General features: G+C 41.7%; 1 protein-coding gene and 1 non-coding gene across 2 annotated transcripts in view; both read right to left on the bottom strand.

The window, feature by feature from the left end:
* The window catches only part of xrcc1 (X-ray repair complementing defective repair in Chinese hamster cells 1), a 35045-nt gene extending 13530 nt beyond the window's left edge, over positions 1 to 21515 (bottom strand). The window contains exons 1-10 of the mRNA XM_048261155.1: positions 20836 to 21515; positions 20612 to 20704; positions 20080 to 20187; positions 19611 to 19769; positions 18643 to 18717; positions 17170 to 17293; positions 11964 to 12055; positions 8059 to 8206; positions 7237 to 7504; positions 6310 to 6426 (exon numbers count right to left, since the gene is read on the bottom strand). Coding sequence (XP_048117112.1) covers positions 6310 to 6426; positions 7237 to 7504; positions 8059 to 8206; positions 11964 to 12055; positions 17170 to 17293; positions 18643 to 18717; positions 19611 to 19769; positions 20080 to 20187; positions 20612 to 20704; positions 20836 to 20886 — 1235 coding nt within the window. The 5' untranslated portion in view covers positions 20887 to 21515. The remainder of the gene's footprint in view (positions 1 to 6309; positions 6427 to 7236; positions 7505 to 8058; positions 8207 to 11963; positions 12056 to 17169; positions 17294 to 18642; positions 18718 to 19610; positions 19770 to 20079; positions 20188 to 20611; positions 20705 to 20835) is intronic.
* A 226-nt stretch (positions 21516 to 21741) lies between these two features.
* Positions 21742 to 21815, bottom strand: trnat-agu. The gene has a single exon. It is a non-coding gene; the product is annotated as a tRNA-Thr (tRNA).
* Positions 21816 to 21999: the final 184 nt, after the last annotated feature.

Genomic DNA, 21999 nt, shown 5'->3' with positions numbered 1-21999 from the left:
GGGTAACAAACAGAACGGACTGTGCGTCTGATAAAAGTGGCAAGGGGTGGGGGTGGGTGGAGCGGAGATGCCCAAAGTGCGGTCGGGCGGAGGCTTCACAAACGAGAGCAAAGAACAACAGGAGACAAAAGAGGCTGCAGAACAAAAGAGGCTGCAGACAGAGGAAGCTCGGCATGTTGAGCAGCAACCTAACAGAGCCGAGTCAATGCTCATCTCTGGCCTAATGCGCCATTGTGTTTCCGAGCCCAGAACAAACATGCTACGGAGCAAAACAATGGCTCAGCCTGGCCTGATCTAATCGCTCATAATCCCTGAAGTACATGCATACTACTGGCGTAAATACTAGCCTATAAGTACATGCATATAGTACTACTGGCCGTAATACTAGCCTACATGTATACACATGCATACTACTGGCCGTAAATACTAGCCTATATTTGGGTTATTGGATACTACTGGCCGTGAATACTAGCCTATAGTTTGGGCTATTGGAAATACACTGTGCATACCATACAAGGAAAAGACTTTTGAATTATAGAAATATGTTGAGACAGGAGATTATTGGCTGCAAAGTCATTTCTAAATGGTGCAAAGTCATCTCTAAATGGTGCATTGACATTCAGGTCCAAAGCTTTTCTGACCATTCTGTCTGTTGAGGTAGACTAAGCTCAAATGTAGTTATTTTTGCTGACCTTGTTGTTCTGACGTCTATCGACATATGGAAGCACTGCTTCGTCTGCTGGACATGGCTATTGAATTGAATTGATAGCCAATGGCTGCTGGGAATATGGAGATGGCGTCATCGTGTGTTGTGTGTGTGTGTGTGTGTGAGTGAGAGAGAGAGTGTGTGTCTGTATGTGTGTGTGTGTGTAGGGAGGTGGCGCATGTTATCAGGCAGCTGTAAGTAACTTAATCTAGTGATGCCCTATGGGAGCTGCTGGACTAATCGGACATGACATGACCGAGGCTAATCCTTTGCTGTCTGACACTATTTAAGGCCACTTACTTGTATAATTAGTATTTGTCTAACCACATAGAGTTAATCTTTAAAAGAAGACCAACAACCTTTTCAGATTTATTTGAAGCTGTGTAGAGGCCTACTAGGTATTCCCTTCCTAGTAAATTGTATTTAGTCATTGAATGTAAGAATATTATATATTATATATTAAATATATATTTGTTATTATATCTGTTTGTTATATCCTCAAGATATTTCTCAGGACACTTGTCAAGACAGTCCTCGGACTTTTCCAGTCTCTGGTCTAAGGTCACTCCAGCTAACTTGTAAGTTACACCAGATAAACGCAGCTGTCAAATAAATCAGTGCACACAGAAAGGAATGTTGTGTATCATCGCTGAAGCAAAAACAAACAGGAACTTTTTCTGCTGCCTTTCAGTACTAATGCATGAATTAAACAACATAAAACTCTCAGATGTCCAGAGTGAGTTGATTGATAGAGTGACATGGCCAAAGCAAGAGAAAAAGAGCCAGAGACATGACTAGTCTACATTACTAGTCTGGTCAAGTGATTTATGATTTTCTGGGTCACTGTGTCTTTAGAGCTTCACAGGACCCCTCTTTACCGTAGTTCTCAGATGATTGTGATTACTAGTCTGGTCAAGTGATTTATGATTTTCTGGGTCACTGTGTCTTTAGAGCTTCAAAGGACCCCTCTTTAACGTAGGTCTGAGACGATTGCACAATCAGGGGGTCACTGACAATTTAATGGGAGCAGAGCCCCGAATGCACAAGCACAACAGCCAATCACCCATCAGCCCCTCTCTCTCCCCTCCCCTTCCAGTGCTCACATAGATCAAATCTGAAGGGGAAGAAAGAGCAAATCCTATTTGCTTTGAAACTGGTTTATCTGTAACAATATTCTTGTGAGTTTGTTATGTATTTCTGTTGCCACAGACAACCTCAGGCATAAAAAAAACAAAAAATTCTTGGGTTCCGGTTTCCGACCGACCCTGTCAATTTATGTGCGACCCAAATTTATTTTATGAGCTTGGGGAAGAAATAACACTAAATAGTCTAGTCTACATTAAATAAATCCACAAATAAAAGGCACACACACTCACCCACACACACACACACCTTAAGAAAAATTAAACAAGCAACTCCGCATTGCAGAACGTCCTACAATCCATTAATCCAGGGTCCTATAGAGGAATGGCACCTGAATGAGGCTGCTGCTGCTGCTGCTGTCTAAGGCATAACATTTTTTTTTCTTGGGTTCCGGTTTCTGACCGACCCTGGCAACTTATGTGCGACCCAAATTTATTTTATGAGCTTGGGGAAGAAATAACACTAAATAGTCTAGGCTACATTAAATAAATCCACAAATAAAAGGCGAACTATAATTACATTAATTACCCCTTGCGTTATGTAGGGATGAGCGTATTCTCTCTTTTACAAAGTAGCCTATGCACAGCTGTTCACGAAGACGATTGTTTTCGTCACTTACCAAGGCACTCGCAATTTTGTTCAAACACCGCAACTTTTTCGCAAATTTGACCAATCATCGTAGTTTCACCGTGAAATTTCACCTACCACAACAGTCCCTCGTGCAGAATATTGAGCCAGATGGCACACTTACTTCTGCACCTTCTGCATATGACACCAAAGACTGCCCTAACGTGTTCGTTCCTCTGCAGTTTTGATGACAATAAATAGAAGGCTAACGTTAATGATCTGCTTACTTGCATCTCTCAACCTGGTGTTGCTAACCTACCTAGGCTATGAAAGTAAGTTAATTAAGGCCTACTTGGTTTACTGACATTTGAGTAGGCTATGCAACCCATTGGCAAACGTTTACCTGGATATGTCCTTTTAGCTTATGTCATGTTTGCTAGCTTGTGGGCTTAGTTTGAGTAGTGCTACCAAAATCATAGAAATTATTAAAATTGTATTAAAATTGCAAGACATTTACCTCTTCTGTGATCCAAGAATGATTTCATTCGAGTTGTTTTTTTAACATTTATTTTAGCTAATGACATAGAAGACATTCCCAATTGCATCCACATATCATAATGCACTATGCAAAAAGTGATTTACACTCAGAATTTAACACAGTGAGATGCAAGCCTTCCAATCCACTCAGAAATGTAATTAGGCTACTCTCACGTCCTTAAAGGGGCAGGCAGTCAATTAGACGTACACCACCAATGTAATGACATTAAACAGAAGTGTAGTCAAATAGTTTACATCAATATGAAATTACTAGATACTTACTTGGCTATTAGTAATTATGCAGACCACAGACTATGAATTATTAAAAAGATATGAAGTTAATATGAATTACAAAATATATGAATGTATTGAAACATATGACATGATGCCATCTCTTTAGGTAACTGTCTTTTTTGGACAGTTCTACGAAAGGTTATACTGCTTTGTGAATTACCTCAGTCAAAGCATTTTCACAAATAAAGTAGGCCTACTTTGATTTTCTGTAATCCTTACTGTTTACCTTTGATTATCCTTTTTTAATAAGCATCAAGATTATCAGTGTGATTTTGGTCTTACTAACCTTAATTAAAAAACTATTTTTGCAATTTTCACTTCCTCCCGCAATTTCTCCACAAGAAACAGCTAAAAAAATCCCCTACCGACCCATGGCCTCAACTGAACCAACAGGAACCAAACCTTTTTTTTTTTTTTATGCCTCAGGAGATGCAGCTGCTCAAAGCTTCCATACAGAACTTGCTGCTATTCATTTAAATGCATGAAATAAGCAGTGACACAAACATTCATTAATCACGGAGCAGGTGGCATTTATCGATTTATACAATTGTTCAAACTACACAAGACAGCATGGCCTCTTTAAAGTATATACTGGTCAGGGACCTTGGTGACTTTGTATACTACTTTGAAAATGAAGAAATTGAATACATCAAATATACCGTTTACTACATCCTACAACATTCCATTGTGTTTCTCTGTAAGGCCCGTTTCACACCGGGAGCGTGACATGTGGGTCATTCCAAGTGAAAACAGCCAAAATCGGGGCGTCATGCACACGGCACCTCAGATTGGGCTGAAAAGCGGTACAACAACTAAAAGCGGTTTGTCCATTTGAATTCCGGGTGCCACGGCCGTAATCGACACATTGGAATTTCACATTTCATCTTTTGCCATTTTTGGAAGCCCATAACGTCTGTTCTAATAGTGGTAGACGGCTGGAAACTGGTGTGGTAGTTCATTGTAGTCTGTACTACACAATTCTGGAGGCAGAATCAACATTCCTTACTGTTTGAGTGAGAGGTGGGTCACCAAAGTTCTAAAAAATATTGACGGCATGTGTGATTTTTCACTTTTTGAGTGGCCTTAGCACCACAATTAATGATCATATTTATTCTAAACAGGATTATTTGTTATATGTGGGAACCTTGCTCTTGCCAAAATGAATTTGAAGTGTATGGTACCACTGGCAGGGGTTTTATGGGGGTCCAAAAACCCTCTCCGGCAGAGGTGACTCTTTTGGAACCCCATATATGGAGCCCCAAATGACCATGTGGGCACTTGATGATCCTAATGGGATTTATACCAGATAAAGATATGCATTTGTTCTTTCTTTTAATGAAATAACATTTTTGACTATGAAGCTCCATAATATGAATTTTATTCTTCATAATGCACCGTTTTGGACATTGTTTCCAGAAGTCTGGAATGTAGATCAGGGAGAATTCAGTGATGATAAAGCATGAACATAGTGGAAATGCCAAAGACAGATCCCCTGCTGGGTGCCATTCCAACAGACCATTTGCTGTGTCAGTGTGCCAGACATCTATGGACGCAGTGCTCGCCAATACAAACTTGATCAAAAGGACCATGACAAAATTATGCCACTGCTTCCACAATTTCTTGGATAATAGTTAAAGACACTATTCAATTAAAAACACCACACACTTTCCAGCCTTCTACCACTATTAGAACAGACGTTATGGGCTTCCAAAAATGGCAAAAGATAAAATGTGAAATTCCAATGTGTCAATTACGGCCGTGGCACCCGAAATTCAAATGGACAAACCGTTTCAGATATTGACCTGAAACTTCAGATTCCCTTGTTTGGTAACATAAGGCATATTTTCACTGCTTTTCAGCAAAATCTGAGAGGTGTCATGTACATGGTTGGCTGAGTTGGCGTGGAATGACCCATGTGTGTTGCGTGTCAGTTGCGTGACGGCTGCGTGACGTTTTCTATGTCTTCGCACACCAGAAACGTCTCGATGCTGTGCTGCGGTTTCTGTCTTTTTGCATTTTGCCTGAAGAAGACCCAGCAGGGATCAAACGCTGCATTAAATAAGTGGGAGTCAAAAAGCAGTTAGCTATGACATAATATTTTTTCAATTGCGTGCTCTAATCTGTTACCATGGGGAGCGAAATAAAACGACACGCTTTGACACAACAGCACGACACGCCACAGCTGACACACCAGCTTACCATGGGAGCCGGCCACGCCATCCATACCGCTGAGAAATGGGCCTCACCCTCATCCATACCGGCTGAAAACGGGCCTAACCTCCCATCCGCTTGTACCAGCCCCTATCCATGTTTGTACGGGCCTAACCCTCATCCATACCGTTTGTAGCTGACACGCCTCACCCTCATCCAGCTGACACGATGTACATGGTTGGCTGAGTTGGCGTGGAATGACCCATGTGTGTTGCGTGTCAGTTGCGTGACGGCTGCGTGACGTTTTCTATGTCTTCGCACACCAGAAACGTCTCGATGCTGTGCTGCGGTTTCTGTCTTTTTGCATTTTGCCTGAAGAAGACCCAGCAGGGATCGAAACGTTGCATTAAATAAGTGGGAGTCAAAAGCAGTGTTGCGGACATAATATTTTTTCAATTGGTGTGCAAGCTCTAATCTGTTACCATGGGAGCCGAAATAAAAACGGACACGCCACACAGCTGACACGCTCACGCCACACAGCTGACACGCTCACGCCACGCAGCTGACACGCTCACGCCACGCACCCGCTGAGAAACGGGCCTCACCCTCATCCATACCGTTTGTAAGAGATGTGAAACGGGCCTAACCCTCATCCATACCGTTTGTAAGAGATGTGAAACGGGCCTAACCCTCATCCATACCGTTTGTAAGAGATGTGAAACGGGCCTAACCCTCATCCATACCGTTTGTAAGAGATGTGAAACGGGCCTAACCCTCATCCATACTGTTTGTAAGAGATGTGAAACGGGCCTAACCCTCATCCATACCGTTTGTAAGAGATGTGAAACGGGCCTAACCCTCATCCATACCGTTTGTAAGAGATGTGAAACGGGCCTAACCCTCAGCCATACCGTTTGTAAGAGATGTTCTGTTTTCTGCTGTGGCAGTCCAGCACCCACTCCTTGCGGACGATCAGTCCACCGGCTGACTTCACCTGACTGTATTTGGGTGTGTTCGCAAAGGCACATCTAAAAACACATCAAAAACAATGACACACACAGCGGTCATGGGTGTGTTAAGGCATGTTTTGCGAGGCCTGTTTGAAACAAAACACGCACAATCATGACAACATTGGAAAACACACAATCCAAACTACAAAAGGAAAACATTCTCCAAAGCACAACAACAAACACAACGCAAAAAAAGAAACACAATGACAAACACAACCACTAGAAAGTACGGCCATCACGAATATCACAACTAAAGGAATACAAAGGAAATCTGTGATGGCAAATAAAGATGTTTGCATTGATTATTTAAAAAGGGTCTAATATTTTTTTTTTTAAAAAAAGATGAAAATACTTCTTTTTCTGATTCTATGTTTCTACCACATTGTCTTACAAGTGGCAGTGTAATTTTCAGTCACAACAAACAGTCGAAGAAAACAAAGTGGCAGTTCAACCAAGATAGTGACACCACTTCTGACAACCATTAGAAAATGAGATAAGAGAACGATCATGAGGGAATGCTCTCCACACTCCTACAGTTGTGAGAATAAGTTTACGCACCCATGCGAAAGTTGACTAAAAAGAGGAATAAAAAATCATCTTTTGGAAATGGACATGGGGTACTATCCATAAGATCACCTCTCAATGCAAATCAAGCCAGCTATTAGGCTAACTGAAATATACACGTCAATCTCCAGGTATGGTGAGGGGTATGTGATTATGTGGGGCCAAGGGAACTTTATCAGGATGCATAGTATCCTTCTCCAGTTGCGATACACACTTTATCAGGATGCATAGTATGCATGGCTTCTCCAGTTGCGATACACTCACATGAGATGGGTGGCGTCCGGAGTCCAGTCGGGACGGTACTTGGCGCCCATGGCCAGAGCCTTGTCCCTCAGATCGCCCCGGAACGGGTTCTGGAAGCCGCTGAGGACGAACACCACGCCCTCCAGGAGGCGGTTGAAGGGCGCAGGTGTGGAGGGCTGGACCTTGGGGCTGGGCTTGGGCTTGGGCTGGGCTTTGGGTTCAGGTTTGGGCTTGTGTTCGGCTTTGCTTGAGCTCTCCCTCTTGTCTGAGGGCTTCTGTGCTGACGAGGCTGAGGAAGAAGCAAGCAGACAGTTTCCAGTTTGTTTCATTTGACAATACAGACAACAGACAGGATATTGCAGTCTGACACACCTCAACACCATGATCAGTTCAGTTCAGATATTGCAGTCTGACACACCTCAACACCATGATCAGTTCGGTTCAGATATCCAAAAGGGCTACACACTCACAGGTCAGAAAACACAGCTTGAAATGTCAGTGAGCAGCATAATGAAAATAAATAATATAATAAAAATAAGAATAAAACAATACACATGTGTGTGTGTGTGTGTGTGTGAGGGTGAGGGTGAGGGTGAGTGTGTGTGCGTGTGTGTGTGAGGGTGAGTGTGTGTGAGCGTGAGTGTGTGAGGGTGAGTGTGAGTGTGTGAGGGTGTGAGGGTGAGTGTGTGAGGGTGAGGGTGAGTGTGTGAGGGTGAGGGTGAGTGTGTGAGGGTGAGTGTGTGAGGGTGAGTGTGTGAGGGTGAGGGTGAGTGTGTGAGGGTGAGGGTGAGTGTGTGAGGGTGAGGGTGAGTGTGTGAGGGTGAGGGCCACCCCATGCCTCACCCTTGGGGCTGGGTGTTGTTGTGCTGGGTCTGGCTTTGGGTTTAGGGGTGCTGCTCTTGGCCTCTGGGGAACCAGCTGGACTGGGCTTCTTAGGCGGAGGGGCCTCCTGTCTCTCTTTGCTGAACTCAAACTTCCTCTTCACTGGAACCTAGGAGACAGAAACAGGAGAGAGCAAGGCAGAGAAACAGAGAGACAGACAGACAGAGAGGGCAAGACAAGACAAGGCGAGAGAGAGAGAGAAAGAAAGAGAGAGAGAGAAAGAAAGAAAGAAAGAGAGAGAGAGAGAAAGAAAGAGAGAGAGAGAGAGAGAGAGAGAGAGAGAAAGAGAGAGAGAGAGAGAGAAGAGAGAGAGAGAGAGAAAGTAAGAGAGAGAGAGAGAGAGAGAAAGTAAGAAAGAGAGAGAGAGAGAGAGAGAGAGAGAGAGAGAGAGAGAGAGTGTGAGTGTGTTACAAAAGAGCCAAGTCACAAAACATGACATCAGTCCACATCGCACGCAGCAACTGAACTGGTGCTGGAATACATGCAATGGTTCATTTAGCTCATTTATTCACTGAGTAGACAGTGATTGGACTTATTAGGTCACTGATGACCAGATGAGGAATGTGTTCATGATGGATGCTGTGATGCATGTCGTCTGTCTAATCATTTGTGAGATAACAAAGACACGCATTGCTTTCCCTGTTGTTGTTCTTCGTCATGGTGATGCAGCCTCTGCAATTAACCAGAGCATAACTGACCACATAATTAACCAGAGCAAAATGGACCACGCAAGATTAAATGTTTACACATCACCAAGGCATAAAAAAACAACTTAGTTATACAGGGCTTCTTTTCTTTCCTGTATCTAACGTATTCTCTTAATTTGGGCATTGGAGAAATAGCTCATCATTGAGTTGTAGAACAACAGAAGAACAAAGATCTTGCGGTTGGCGAGATTTAGACAGATAGATACTTTACTGATCCCCAGGGGAAATTCAAGACTAGTGATCGCTCGGTGATCGTCAGTTTAGGCTGTGTAGGCTGAAAATCCATATACTGTAAGGTCCATCAAATACCTTCTTGAAAGATGAAGTTCTGACTCTTTTTGCTAACTGAAGTTCAAATGCTTAATCCAAGCCGGAGGCCTGTGCCAATGACATGGAACAATCACTTATATGGATTCCTTCATTTCATTCATTTTTTTTTTATTTTTTGATAACAAAGGCGGAGTTGTTAAAGGCACTCAAGAAAAGTATTGAGTGCATTGGAGGATTCAATTTGAACCAGTACAAGTGCACCATTTATGGCCACGCCACTCTGCAAGGTCTCTGGCCCAGAGTGATTGGGGCAGGAGAGGTGAAATCACCTCCATCAGAGTGACTGGGGCAGGAGAGGTGAAATCACCTCCATCAGTGGCCTGATGAGCCAGTGCAGACCCACAGGGCCGTTTCTAGCTAACACAATGCCGTCCTGGTGACCACCACGACACAGAAACACTGGACACTGCGGCGTACAGATGCCGTCCTGGTGACCACCACGACACAGAAACACTGGACACTGCGGCGTACAGGGAACAGGAGCGTCTCCATCCATCGCTATGTGTGAAGTGTGAGAAATCACCATGGAAACAGGAAGGGTGCGTGCATTTCACCTCTTCTCATGGATGTGACGCTTGTTGAATGCCATGGTGACCTCATACTATGGTGACCTCAGATGGGGCTACAGAAAATTATACAACTATTTAATATCAGATTAGACGAGAGGCATTATATGAGGGGCAAATATTTAATATCTGATTGGATGAGAGGCATTATATGAGGGGCAAATATTTAATATCTGATTGGACGAGAGGCATTCTATGAGGGGCAAATATTTAATATCTGATTGGACGAGAGGTATTATATGAGGGGCAAATATTTAATATCTGATTGGACGAGAGGTATTATATGAGGGGCATATATAGAGGGACATTCACGCAGTAGTGCATGACTTCCTGTTTCATTACGGTAAACAAAATAAAGTCACACAGAGGTCACACACCCAAGTCATTCTTCAACATGAGAAAGGGCAAGAGGGTGCATAATGCTTCAACATGAGAAAGGGCAAGAGGGTGCATAATGCTTCAACATGGGAAAAGGCAAGAGGATGCATAATTCAATACACTAAAGGGATTTACACTAAAGGGAAAGTGAAGTGACCTCTGACCTCTGGAATACTCATAGCGTTCTAAGAATCGTTGACTGTTTTTTTAGAGCTGGAAATTAGTAAATGGGCATTAAAAAAACAAAGTAGGGCTAAGCACAACCACTCATGCAGACAGTATTGATACAAGCTAATAATTATCCTGATAAACACCAATGTTGCCTGGAAATATATTTATTAATGGCAAGTAGATTTTAAACTGCTACAACAAAATCCCCTGATATTCCCTGACTTTGCCCCAAAAATCAAATTCAGATCAAATTCCCTGACTTTCCATGTCTGGAATAAACTTTATTAAAATTCCATGATATTTCAGAAACCTAGGAACGATCCAGAGATAATTTGTAGAATGCTCTCAAACCCCCAGCTTTGTATTTTTCAACTTGTTGTGAATATGAGATGATATGTTATAGGAGTTTTATTGGAAAATTGAAGCTTTGCAAAATAGAAAATACCAGAGTGCCCATGTTTCTTTGTTAAAAATACTTAACTCATTGAGTGCCAAAAACGTAAGTGCCAAAAATGTAATATTACGTTTTTAGTTTGTTTTTTTTTAATTACGAAACTAGACACTCTAACACACCTTGTATGTGATTTTGGGAACTCTGTGATGAATGGAAATGAAATATATGACGATCGAAAACTCATTAAAACACAAGATCTGGACATTTTATCTGGACGTTTGATCTTAACTCGGCTTTCGATGGTTGCCGCTTTGTTTTGAATCAGTCACTGATTAGCCTATCAGTGGGTTTATCACTAGGTGGCAGGTCTCGTTAGATCTCTTCCCAGAAACTTTGCAGGCAACACTTCTCAGGTGCTGAAGGGAGAAATGAAAAAGTCGAAGAAAAAGATATTGCAGCAGGTGCGTTTTCACCAGACAACGCTGGATGAGTCCACCTTTCTACTAAGAAAAGATGACTGACCACGACAGGTCAAAAACATGTGTGTGAGTGACTGAACACCGTTCCATCTCCACCACGAGCCGGGCCTAGCGGAGTGGGTGGTAGGCCGAGTCACGCTTGCAAGAGGGCACGCCCTTGCCAGAGTGCCAAATATGTCGGTGATGGTGACTCATAAAAGACGCAATATCTCCATTTCTAGAAAAAAAAAACGGGGATTTTGATGAAAACTAGCCACTGTTTAGCTTGGGATTTCTCAGGAACAGAGGCGTGTAGAAATACACGGTTTGCACCCACTGAGAGCTTAAAGTCTCACCTTTCAAACGAGCCATTGTATGTGTTCAAAGCTATAACACAGAATATGCTGTGGCTGTACAAAAATCATCAACAATCTAGATGGCTGGTACTCAAAGCTTCCGAAAACAGCTTGGCATTCAATGAGTTAAGTGAATAAATGCTTCGCTTCGAGGTTGGATTTTTCCCTCATTGTGAAACTGAAATAAATACCTGCAAGAGAACGGGAACGAGAGAAGCGGAACCACTTATCCTGAGCCTTCTCGGTAAGGAAGGAAATTATTTGAAATCTTTATTATACGAATAATAACATTCTAATCAGGTTTTGAAAAGTCACCTCAAAGTCAGCTTTATTGTCAATTTCTTCACATGTTCCAGACATACAAAGAGATCGAAATTACGTTTCTCACTATCCCACGGTGAAGACAAGACATATTTTACCAATTTAAGTCCACAGACACCTGGAATCTAGCGAGAGAGAGAGAGGAGAGAGAGGAGAGAGAGAGACAGAGAGATTTGTAGACGTACCTGGGACGAGGTAGAGCTGGAAGACGTAGGAGTAGCAGACTCCGACTTCAGAGTCGCTGCAGCATAACTCAACTTGTCATTCTGAGTGGAGACTACACACACACACACACACACACACACACACACACACACACACACACACACACACACAGGAAACCAGAGAAAAATCACCAACACAGTCTATAGATGCAAAGAGGAGGGACAGACAGTATACATTATAGCAAGCTCCACATTTAATCTTGTGTTTACAACAGTGTACGAGAACTGTCCAGGAAACAATCTTGAGATACACTGCAAACTGACCTATGCTGTGGTCATAGTTCTGCAGACCTATGCTGTGGTCATAGTTGTGCTGACCTTGATTTGGCTGTGAACACTACATTGCCTGTTAAGCTTGTCCCACAAAGCAAAAGGTTTTTCACCTCAATATTATATATATATAGCGGTACAAAATATGACCGCCGCCCAGTCCAGCACATTTTTTCCACAAAAATAAATCACGCTGAAAGGCCTATATGATTCTAACTGTCTCACTAAATTGCATTATCCACACTCAATTCTCACTGGTATCTGCTAGACAACAAGTACCAAAACATGATTAGTTCATAGATTTCACATGTCAAATTGACCCCACCCCCATGTTTGCCTCCAGGGGTCATGTTAACCCATTCCATGTGCACACATGTGCATAAACAGATACACACGCACACACATACATTCACAGTAATCATACGTGTGACACATACTCACACAGTAGACATATGTACGCATGCATGCACATGCACAAACACACATACGCAGGCAAACACACAAACACGCACACGCACACACACACATAAACGTGTACACGCACACATGCACACAATTCAAGAATTTCTCAGAATTATGAACAGGCAAGATTGTATAAAATGAATTTTACATGTGAAATCTATGAACTAATCATGTTTTGGTACTTGTTGTCTAGCAGATACCAGTGAGAATTGAGTGTGGATAATGCAATTTAGTGAGACAGTTAGAATCATATAGGCCTTTCAGCGTGATTTATTTTTGTGGAAAAAATGTGCTGGACTGGGTGGCGGTCATATTTTGTACCGCTCTGCGGTACATCTAGTTATTATTATCATTAATATTCCCAATGTGTTTTTAGAGAGCTTACAACCCAAAACACAACCTGGATATAAAAATGGTATTTTCATTCAGCTCATTTCTGATGCTTTGCCAATATGGAAGAACAAAAGACAAATCCAAGGTATTAGCATTACAAAAAGATAAAACAATAGCATGTGTCGGAGTTACTAAAGGTTACTCCAAGGACTTTACTAATAGCATTGAATTGAGCAGTGCTATGGAATGTGCACCAACCAAGTAATAGTGATCCCATCAAATCGGGGGAAAAGACTTTATTAAGTGACAGTGCTTTTAACTGTATTTCGATTCAATTACAATGGCTATATAGATTATTAATGGTTTTTTCAGTAGCCAACATACTTCCTGCGTTAGTTAGTTAGTTTTGTTTACTCGTAACAAAGTTTTGCGAAGGAAACAAAACATCTGCGGTCAACTGACCATGCCATGAATGTTGTTCACATCATTGAAGATGATGATACAAATGTAGATCTTATATTTGAATCGCTTAAGGAAGTCATTCTATGTGTGTTCAGAAGTGCATCATGACCAGGCTTAGCAATGAAAGCAGTGAGTCAAGATTGGAGATGTAAATTAAAATCACAAGAGTTGAGACATTCATTTTTTATGCTCAGCCAGTGCACTACTCCAGATCAGCTAGAGCACTACTCCAGTGCACTACTCCAGATCTCTATGCTAAGCTAGTGCACTACTCTAGATCTCTATGCTCAGCTAGTGCATTACTCCAGATCTCTATGCTCAGCTATTGCACTACTCCAGTGCACTACTCCAGATCTCTATGCTCAGCTAGTGCACTACTCCAGATCTCTATGCTCAGCTAATGCACTACTCCAGATCACTATGCTCAGCTAATGCACTACTCCAGATCAGCTAGTGCACTACTCCAGATCTCTATGCACAGCTAGTGCACTACTCCAGATCTGTGTACACTACTCTAGTGCACTACTCCACCACTGCACTACTCTAGATCTGTGTGCTCAGCTAGTGCACTACTCTAGTGCACTACTCCAGGTCTGTCTGCTGGTGCAAGCGTCTTTCCACATGAAGTTGTCCGGCCACAGTGTCAGGCCCACTTTTGTGACGTCATCTCAGACACACACTATTAGAAATGCAGTTCATTGGGATTACACATCTATTCTTATAGAAAATTATGGAGAAATGGCAGTAAAAAAAAGATGAATATGATATGCAAGCTGCAGCTCCTATGAGAAGATAAGTTCATATTCCTCTTGACAATAAGCAAATAACTATTTGATGAAGGCCATCTGCTGCAGCCAGGAGCTTTCATGCACTATTGTACTTTAGCGATCCCCACCTACGGTTAGATGAGTTTCTAGGTAGGCTAACCTTGCCTTGAGCTTACAGCTTGCTATCTTTATTGACAATAGCTGACTGTTGCAAGCTTGGAAGGAAATTCTACCCAGGATGGCAACTGAAATGGGCCTAATTGTTAAAATAGCTCAACACAGTATACTTGAAATGTGAAGAAATAGTCTAATTAAAATGGGAACCATTTATATCATCAAAGCTGCTCTCATTCACTGACATTCCAGTATACAGTACTTCTGTATTTTCTCATAGGGCTGTTCGATTACGGCAAAACTCATAATCACAAATTTTGGTCAATATTCTAATCATGATTACTCATTGCCTTTGGGGGGTTTCTTCACAATTGAGCAGCATATTAGCCACTTTTCTTTTGATCCTTTGATCCTACATGTTCCTTTTCATTATCAGTTATCTTTTCCTGGCTCTCTGCTTTAGCTACCACTGCAGCAATGCGTGGAATCTTGATACTGGATAGCTAATAATTAAGTTGAACACATGGTCGGACTTTCCCAATGTGTGTAAATGTAACTGATGTTTTCTCTTCTGAATCTTGGGTCAGTGCGCTATCTGTACAAGAATTGGAATTGTAGGCTATGTATTTCCAAAACACTATTGCTTAACAGAATGTGACAAAATTATATTATTTTCTCTGTTACATTGTTTGTTGTGATTGTTGGGAGCCGAAATCAAGATTGAATTTAAAGTCTGATTAATTGCACAGGCCTATGTAATAATGAAGAATTAACAATTTACATGTTCACTTCGTCATGTACCAGTCTAATAAAAAAAAAAAAAAAGATAAATTATTTAATCCAGGATCAAGGTGACATTGGGGTCATTCCGTGTGAAATCACCCAATTTCAGCGCAATTTGGCAGGTGACCCTCTCCGGAAAAAATCACAGGTGTTTGTAGACCAAATCCATGCATAGATCTTAAATAGTATATCTGTATAACTAATCGTTGCAAAACTACAGCCCTTTGAAACTTCAAGTCATTTTAAGCATTGTGGTGAACAATCCTTTTTGTTCAACTTCCAGCATTATTGGCTCTTTTGGTATTTCACACACATTAGTGAAACTATGTGAATAGAAGTACATTTTCCTGTTGAATTAAAAAATCCAATCGGATCAGATGTATCTTGTGTAATTCCCCCTCTGCAAAGCTCTGAAAATGGCTATAAATTGATAATGTGAAAAGACATCATCACCTTTGAGGGCTTCTCGTTCAAAAAGTATGTGACACAAATTCATCAGATTTTTTTTCCTACACATATGTATTATAAGGTCCTGTCCATGCATTAACTTTGGTTGTTATTTTCATATTTTCAGAGCATTTTTTTAAAATTGGGCTTGATTTTCAAAAAGCCTGTTTTCATCTTCTCATTTCACCACGTGAACAGTTAACAGGATTTTTTTTTAATTCTACCATAAATCATTCTGTATGTGAGGATCATCTCCCCAAAATTTGGGCTTGTTGCCGAGTTTCTTCATTGAGATAAGATTTTTTTTAAATCTTGTCTATAAATCCACTGAATTTGTACTGGATCTGCAGTACCACTTTGCACCACATGTCCACGTCCACGTGGTGAATTGAGAAGATGAAAACGGGCTTTTTGAAAATCAAGCCCAATTTAATAAAAATGCTCTGACAATATGATAATGTTAACAACCAAATTTAATGCATGGACATGACCTTATAATCCATACATGAGAAAAGGGGAAAAAATCTGATGAATGTGTGTCACATACTTTTTGAATGACAAGCCCTCAAAAGGTGGTGATGTTTTTTCACATAATGAATTTATAGCCATTTTCAGAGCTTTGCAGAGGGGGAATTACACAAGATACACCTGATTTGATTGGATTGTTTAATTCAACAGGAAAATGTACTTCTATTCACATAGTTTCACTAATGTGTGTGAAATACCAAAAGAGCCAATAATGTTGGAAGTTGAACAAAAAGGATTGTTCACCACGATGCTTAAAATGACTCGAAACTTCAAAGGGCTGTAGTTTTGGAACCATTAGTGATAGAGATATACTATTTAAGATTTATGCATAGGTTTGATCTACAAACACCTGTGATTTTTTTCAGATTTTTTGGGAGAGGGTGACCTGCCAGCCACTGGGTGATCTGACACGGAATGACCCATTAACCACACAATGTAACATATTTTAGTCATTGTTTTAATTATAAAGACCAAGCATTATGATATTGAAGAGTGAATGTATTGAGGCTGAGCCTAAGACAACCCAAACCCAATTTAAGCTGTTTGTAAGAACTAATTGGAAGTGATTTATCTGACAACAGAAAGAATGGAAAAACTATAAGGTTATTTGAAATGTCAAACTAGCCACCTTTTTAAACGGCTGCACTCCATCTGTGAGCTACCCCATAGAAATCAATAAGTCAATCAATAAGTCATAGCTTTACTGAACAGAAGAATCCCAACACAACAATGCTTTCTTCAACAAAGTAAGTGCATGTTGTGTGTGATGTCTGTATGCTACTGAGACCTTGAATTTCCCCTTGGGGATCAATAAAGTATCTATCTATCTAAAGCACCTGGCTGCCCATCTGTTCATGTAAATTGGCCTACGGCTAACTCTGGTACAATGCATTGAATGGCAACGTTTATGTTTGAAATTGTACATGGTCCCAAAAAAAGAAAATGCATAAAATGAAACTGAAAGTGAACAAATGGCGATGGAAGTGTGCAGCACGTCCTACCCTTGGGAGTGGTGCTGCTGGCTTTGGAGCTGTCGCGGCTAAAAAACAGACTGCCAGGTTGGAGACTCTGGCCTTTAGAGGGAGACTCTTCCTTCACTCGGAACTGCCCCAGTTTGGTGAGTTTCTGTTGATGTGTATGGAGGTAAATATAGTGTTACACGCAGAGTAGAGCAGTTCTTTTCAGGACAACATTCTCCAGGATTTGAACAGACATATTTTACAGGCCTTGGTTTTACAACATATTCATGAACTAGACAGAGTTTTAAAAAAATCTGAGATGGTGCTACGACAACATTATCTGATTTGACACAGAATGACCCTGTGGCCGGTAATGAAGCCTGAGATCAATGCTTGTTAGCTAGTCCCACTTTCCCAATCGGAATCCAATGGAATATTAAGTGCAGATCATGTTAAGTGAAAGGTTTCATTATTTCCAAACAGGCCCGGGATGGTATGGATTTTTTTCTTACCGTGGCTGAAAAGCAACAAATTCCTGTGATTTCGCAGTATATACCACTTTAGAATGATTACATTACACAGGTACTCTCGCATATAGGCCCAATAGTAAACACAAATGGAATGTTGTTATGGGTCATGGAACATTGTGCTCCCCAAAACGAAAAAGGTTGTGTTTGCTCCATCTTTTGATGATAAGTTTTGAAGTTCTGTTTAGAAAACCTTGAACCCATGTCATAAGATGATACCTCACATTAACCTAGAAATAGATGTTGCTGTTGGTGAACAGCACGAGTTAAGCTTTTATTAAGTTGTCAAAAGTTTGAACTAGCCAACTAGCTCCGCTGGTAGGAAACGCATGGGACTCATAGCTGTCCTATTGCGTGCAGAGGGAATTTGAAAGACAACCGATTATCCCGCCCCTCGGACTGAGCACTGGGAACGGTGAGTGCCCAGACCCTACATTTTAATGTGGGTCTGGCTCGTCAGGCTAACCTCACATAACGCATCCCAGCATTACCCAATATGATCCCTCACATAACACATCCCGGCATTACCAAATATGATCCCTCACATAACACATCCCGGCGTTACCCAATATGTTTTTTTGTTTTTTTTTGCGGTGATGACTGTGACGAGGTCAGACCCGCGGTAAGCGTCACATAACCGCGGTGTTGCGATTACTGTCCCAGGCCTATTTCCAAATGCTTGCTACTTCCAAATAACAAAACAGCATGGAGCATTAACACAATATATGTAAACAGGTGTTGCATAAAACAACATGGAGCATTAACACAATATATGTAAACAGGTGTTGCATAAAACAACATGGAGCATTAACACAATATATGTAAACAGGTGTTGCATAAAACAGCATGGAGCATTAACACAATATATGTAAACAGGTGTTGCATAAAACAACATGGAGCATTAACACAATCTATGTAAACAGGTGTTGCATAAAACAGCATGGAGCATTAACACAATCTATGTAAACAGCATGGATAAGGAGCTTACAGGGGAAGAGGCAGGTGGATCACTGTTGTCAGGTGGTGAATGGAACTTCACAAAGGCCAATCCATAAGCAATTGTCTGTAAAAAAAATGACAGATGAACAATATTTCCCAAATAATATTTGATATAAGATTTTAACCATTGTCCCTTCTCTTTTTTTTGTGCGTTTTTCTATGTTATGTGGAAAACAGTAGTTCATAATTCCATACTTTCCCTTCCAGACCGGTTTGACAATTGAATACGCTCATGTTGCACTTTGAAAGTTGAACCAAGTTCAACGCTCAGCTTGTTCGACGCTCGGCTCGTTCGACGCTCGGCTCGTTCGACGCTCAGCTCGTTCAACGCTCAGCTCGTTCAACGCTCAGCTTGTTCAACGCTAGTGTTGCGCCAGCATTACCACCGTTCCGCTGCCCTTGCTAGGGTGGTCTGTGTCATGTGAACAGGCTCATACAGCATGCAGACAGGGTGTGACCATAACCCATACAGCGTGCAGCATGCAGACAGGGTGTGACCATAACCCATACAGCATGCAGACAGGGTGTGACCATAACCCATACAGCATGCAGACAGGGTGTGACCCTAACCCATACAGCATGCAGACAGGGTGTGCCCCTAACCCATACAGCATGCAGACAGGGTATGACCCTAACCCTAACCCATACAGCATGCAGACAGGGTGTGACCCTAACCCTAACAGCATACAGACAGGGTGTGACCATAACCCATACAGCATGCAGACAGGGTGTGACCATAACCCTAACCCATACAGCATGCAGACAGGGTGTGCCCCTAACCCATACAGCATGCAGACAGGGTGTGCCCCTAACCCTAACAGCATGCAGACAGGGTATGACCCTAACCCTAACCCATACAGCATGCAGACAGGGTATGACCCTCACCCTAACCCATACAGCATGCAGACAGGGTGTGACCCTAACCCTAACAGCATGCAGACAGGGTGTGTCACCTACTTTACTGTAGGGCTGAGAGCAGACGATCTTCACACGGTCCCACTTCTCTTGTGCTGTGGCCTTGACGAGCTGGTTGGGCCCAAAGAAGCGAACTCTGCTGGTGTTGGTGCTGCCGCGGCTCTCCGTCGGAGACATGAAGGAGGACGTGACCAACAGAACCTCAAAAGAGAGACAAGGGTCACCATCTCAAGTCCTACTGCTCATCCACTAAATTATTATTACTACACCGTGAGGCCCCAACCATATAATTGCCCAAAACATTGCAAATGGTTCATCCATTCTTTAAAATGTATACATTACGCAGAAAGTTGAACTTGGTTCTTTTTAATAATCAGATCAAACCAACTAGGCAGTTTTACCACAGTTGGCTGGTATTTTGACAGGAATTTCATATTAATATGCGATATAAGTTGCAGAAACAGTATTTTTCAAAGATGTAGAATATTACAGAGAGGTTTTATCTATCAACCTCATAATCCTGATCCTTGACAGAGGTGGAGTGACCCACAAGCACCTCAATGAAGGCGGATCCCTCATTGCCAATGTCGATGCTGTGGATCTGCTCCTCTTTCTCAAACTGTAAAAAACAAGAGTCAGTGAGCACTGGGAGCTGATATGAGGTGTACCGTAACAGTGAGGGCATTCAGTCTATGATCATGTGGTTCATCACAAACTGATTTCCAGATATTCCAGAGCTTACACTCGTGTTCTGTTAGAGTTTGCATAACCACACTGATTGATTTTATGGTCATAGTCATCTGGTAGTACATCACAGACTTTAAAGAAGACACTTGTCTTACAAAGTGAATAATTAAAAAATCTTGTCACAATACGCACTTGATAGTAGTTACTGTATTGAGTGATTAGGTTACATTACATTAAAGACAATTCATTATTAATTGAAGCGGGATTTTCCATTAAGTGTAACATTTAAATAAATCTCAAAGTGTATGCTTCAGAGTATGGATACCACAAGAAAACCCGGTCTCTTGGCAGCCTACTTGTAAGATAACAGAGGTTTGCTTCTCGCCTGGCCGCGCTGCTTTCCACTTTCTGTAAGTGTCTGAACTCAGCAAATTGTCTGCCTTGTGCGTCTGTGGGGAAAAAGAAATGAATAGCTAGTTAAATGTAAACGCAAAACCCGTGCATTTGCCAGCGTGCCAATTCAATCATTCGTTTGCTAGTTGACGCTAGAATACAATATTGGCGGACAATAGCAACTTACATTGTCTTCTGTGCTGCAGGACACGACGTGTTTCAATTTGATCTCTGGCATGTTGTCGTATAGACGTGCTGTGTCTACAGGCGATATTCAGCAAAACATTGAATACAACAAACAAGTCTTAAAGTACTGTAGACGTGTTAAGGTTGTCTTGAGCTAGTTTCTCCAGCACGCTGATGTAAACTCGTCTAACGAAACGGTACTATTTAGCCTACGTTAGCGGACTGGCTTGCCAAAGTCAAACAGCTAATCAACCTCAGCTAGCAACTAACGTTATACTTGACTTCTTTCGGAAATAAACAAACATATTCCCATTCAAATATCCATTCACTTCAGACCCTAGCGGTATTGCAAACCATGCAACTATCGCTTTTCATCTCCTGTTGTTGCATATCAAACTCATGTCACTTCAATTGCTTTGTGTGCTAATACCAGCTAGCTAACAATGAACCTTAGCCATGCAAGTAAGCTCTGACTAACATTAGCTAGCACGCAGTATGTGGGGAAATTGATCGCTCAAGTTTTCAATTAAAGAATGCTTAGCCAACGGGTTTCTGTCACAAATATCTTCTAGTTGTACAGGCTCTTTACATGACCACTCCAAGAAAATAATTACTAGTACAAGTAGTCTACAATGCTGATTCTTCAAACACACAACACAGTGCAAACTAAACTCCCTCCCATTTCACAAAATGACGCAACTTCCTATTGTCGTAGTCTGCGAGCCAATGAAAAGTTGTATGTAAACTCTTATCAAAATTCATTTGTGTGGTTGATTTTGACAGGATATTCAACCTTGCATTCGTGATTACGAGTGACATGTGACAGCTCCGTGCATAGAAGAATGTGTTAATGAGGTTGACGTAGCTTTATTTGGAAACGCTTGCACAATAAAGTTTCACCCGTTTTAGGCACCGCTGGGATTCGAACCCAGGATCTCCTGTTTACTAGACAGGCGCTTTAACCAACTAAGCCACGGCGCCAGACATATTATTAGTGGAAACCTGACATCCTCCAACCAGAGTATTGGGGAGGGAGCTGCATCTCTGCGCTCCCTCCCCCATCTCACCCCATGCAGGTTAGTATTAACTACATACTACATATCAATGATGCAAAAAACAACTGTCAGAACAGAATTTGATTTCATGCTATGGGTAGTTTGTGACT

This window comes from Alosa alosa, chromosome 13 (assembly GCF_017589495.1).
Source record: "Alosa alosa isolate M-15738 ecotype Scorff River chromosome 13, AALO_Geno_1.1, whole genome shotgun sequence".
Taxonomy (NCBI): domain Eukaryota; kingdom Metazoa; phylum Chordata; class Actinopteri; order Clupeiformes; family Clupeidae; genus Alosa; species Alosa alosa.
The sequence above is the reverse complement of the archived record's forward strand: the minus strand, read 5'-3'. Positions and strand labels throughout refer to the sequence as shown.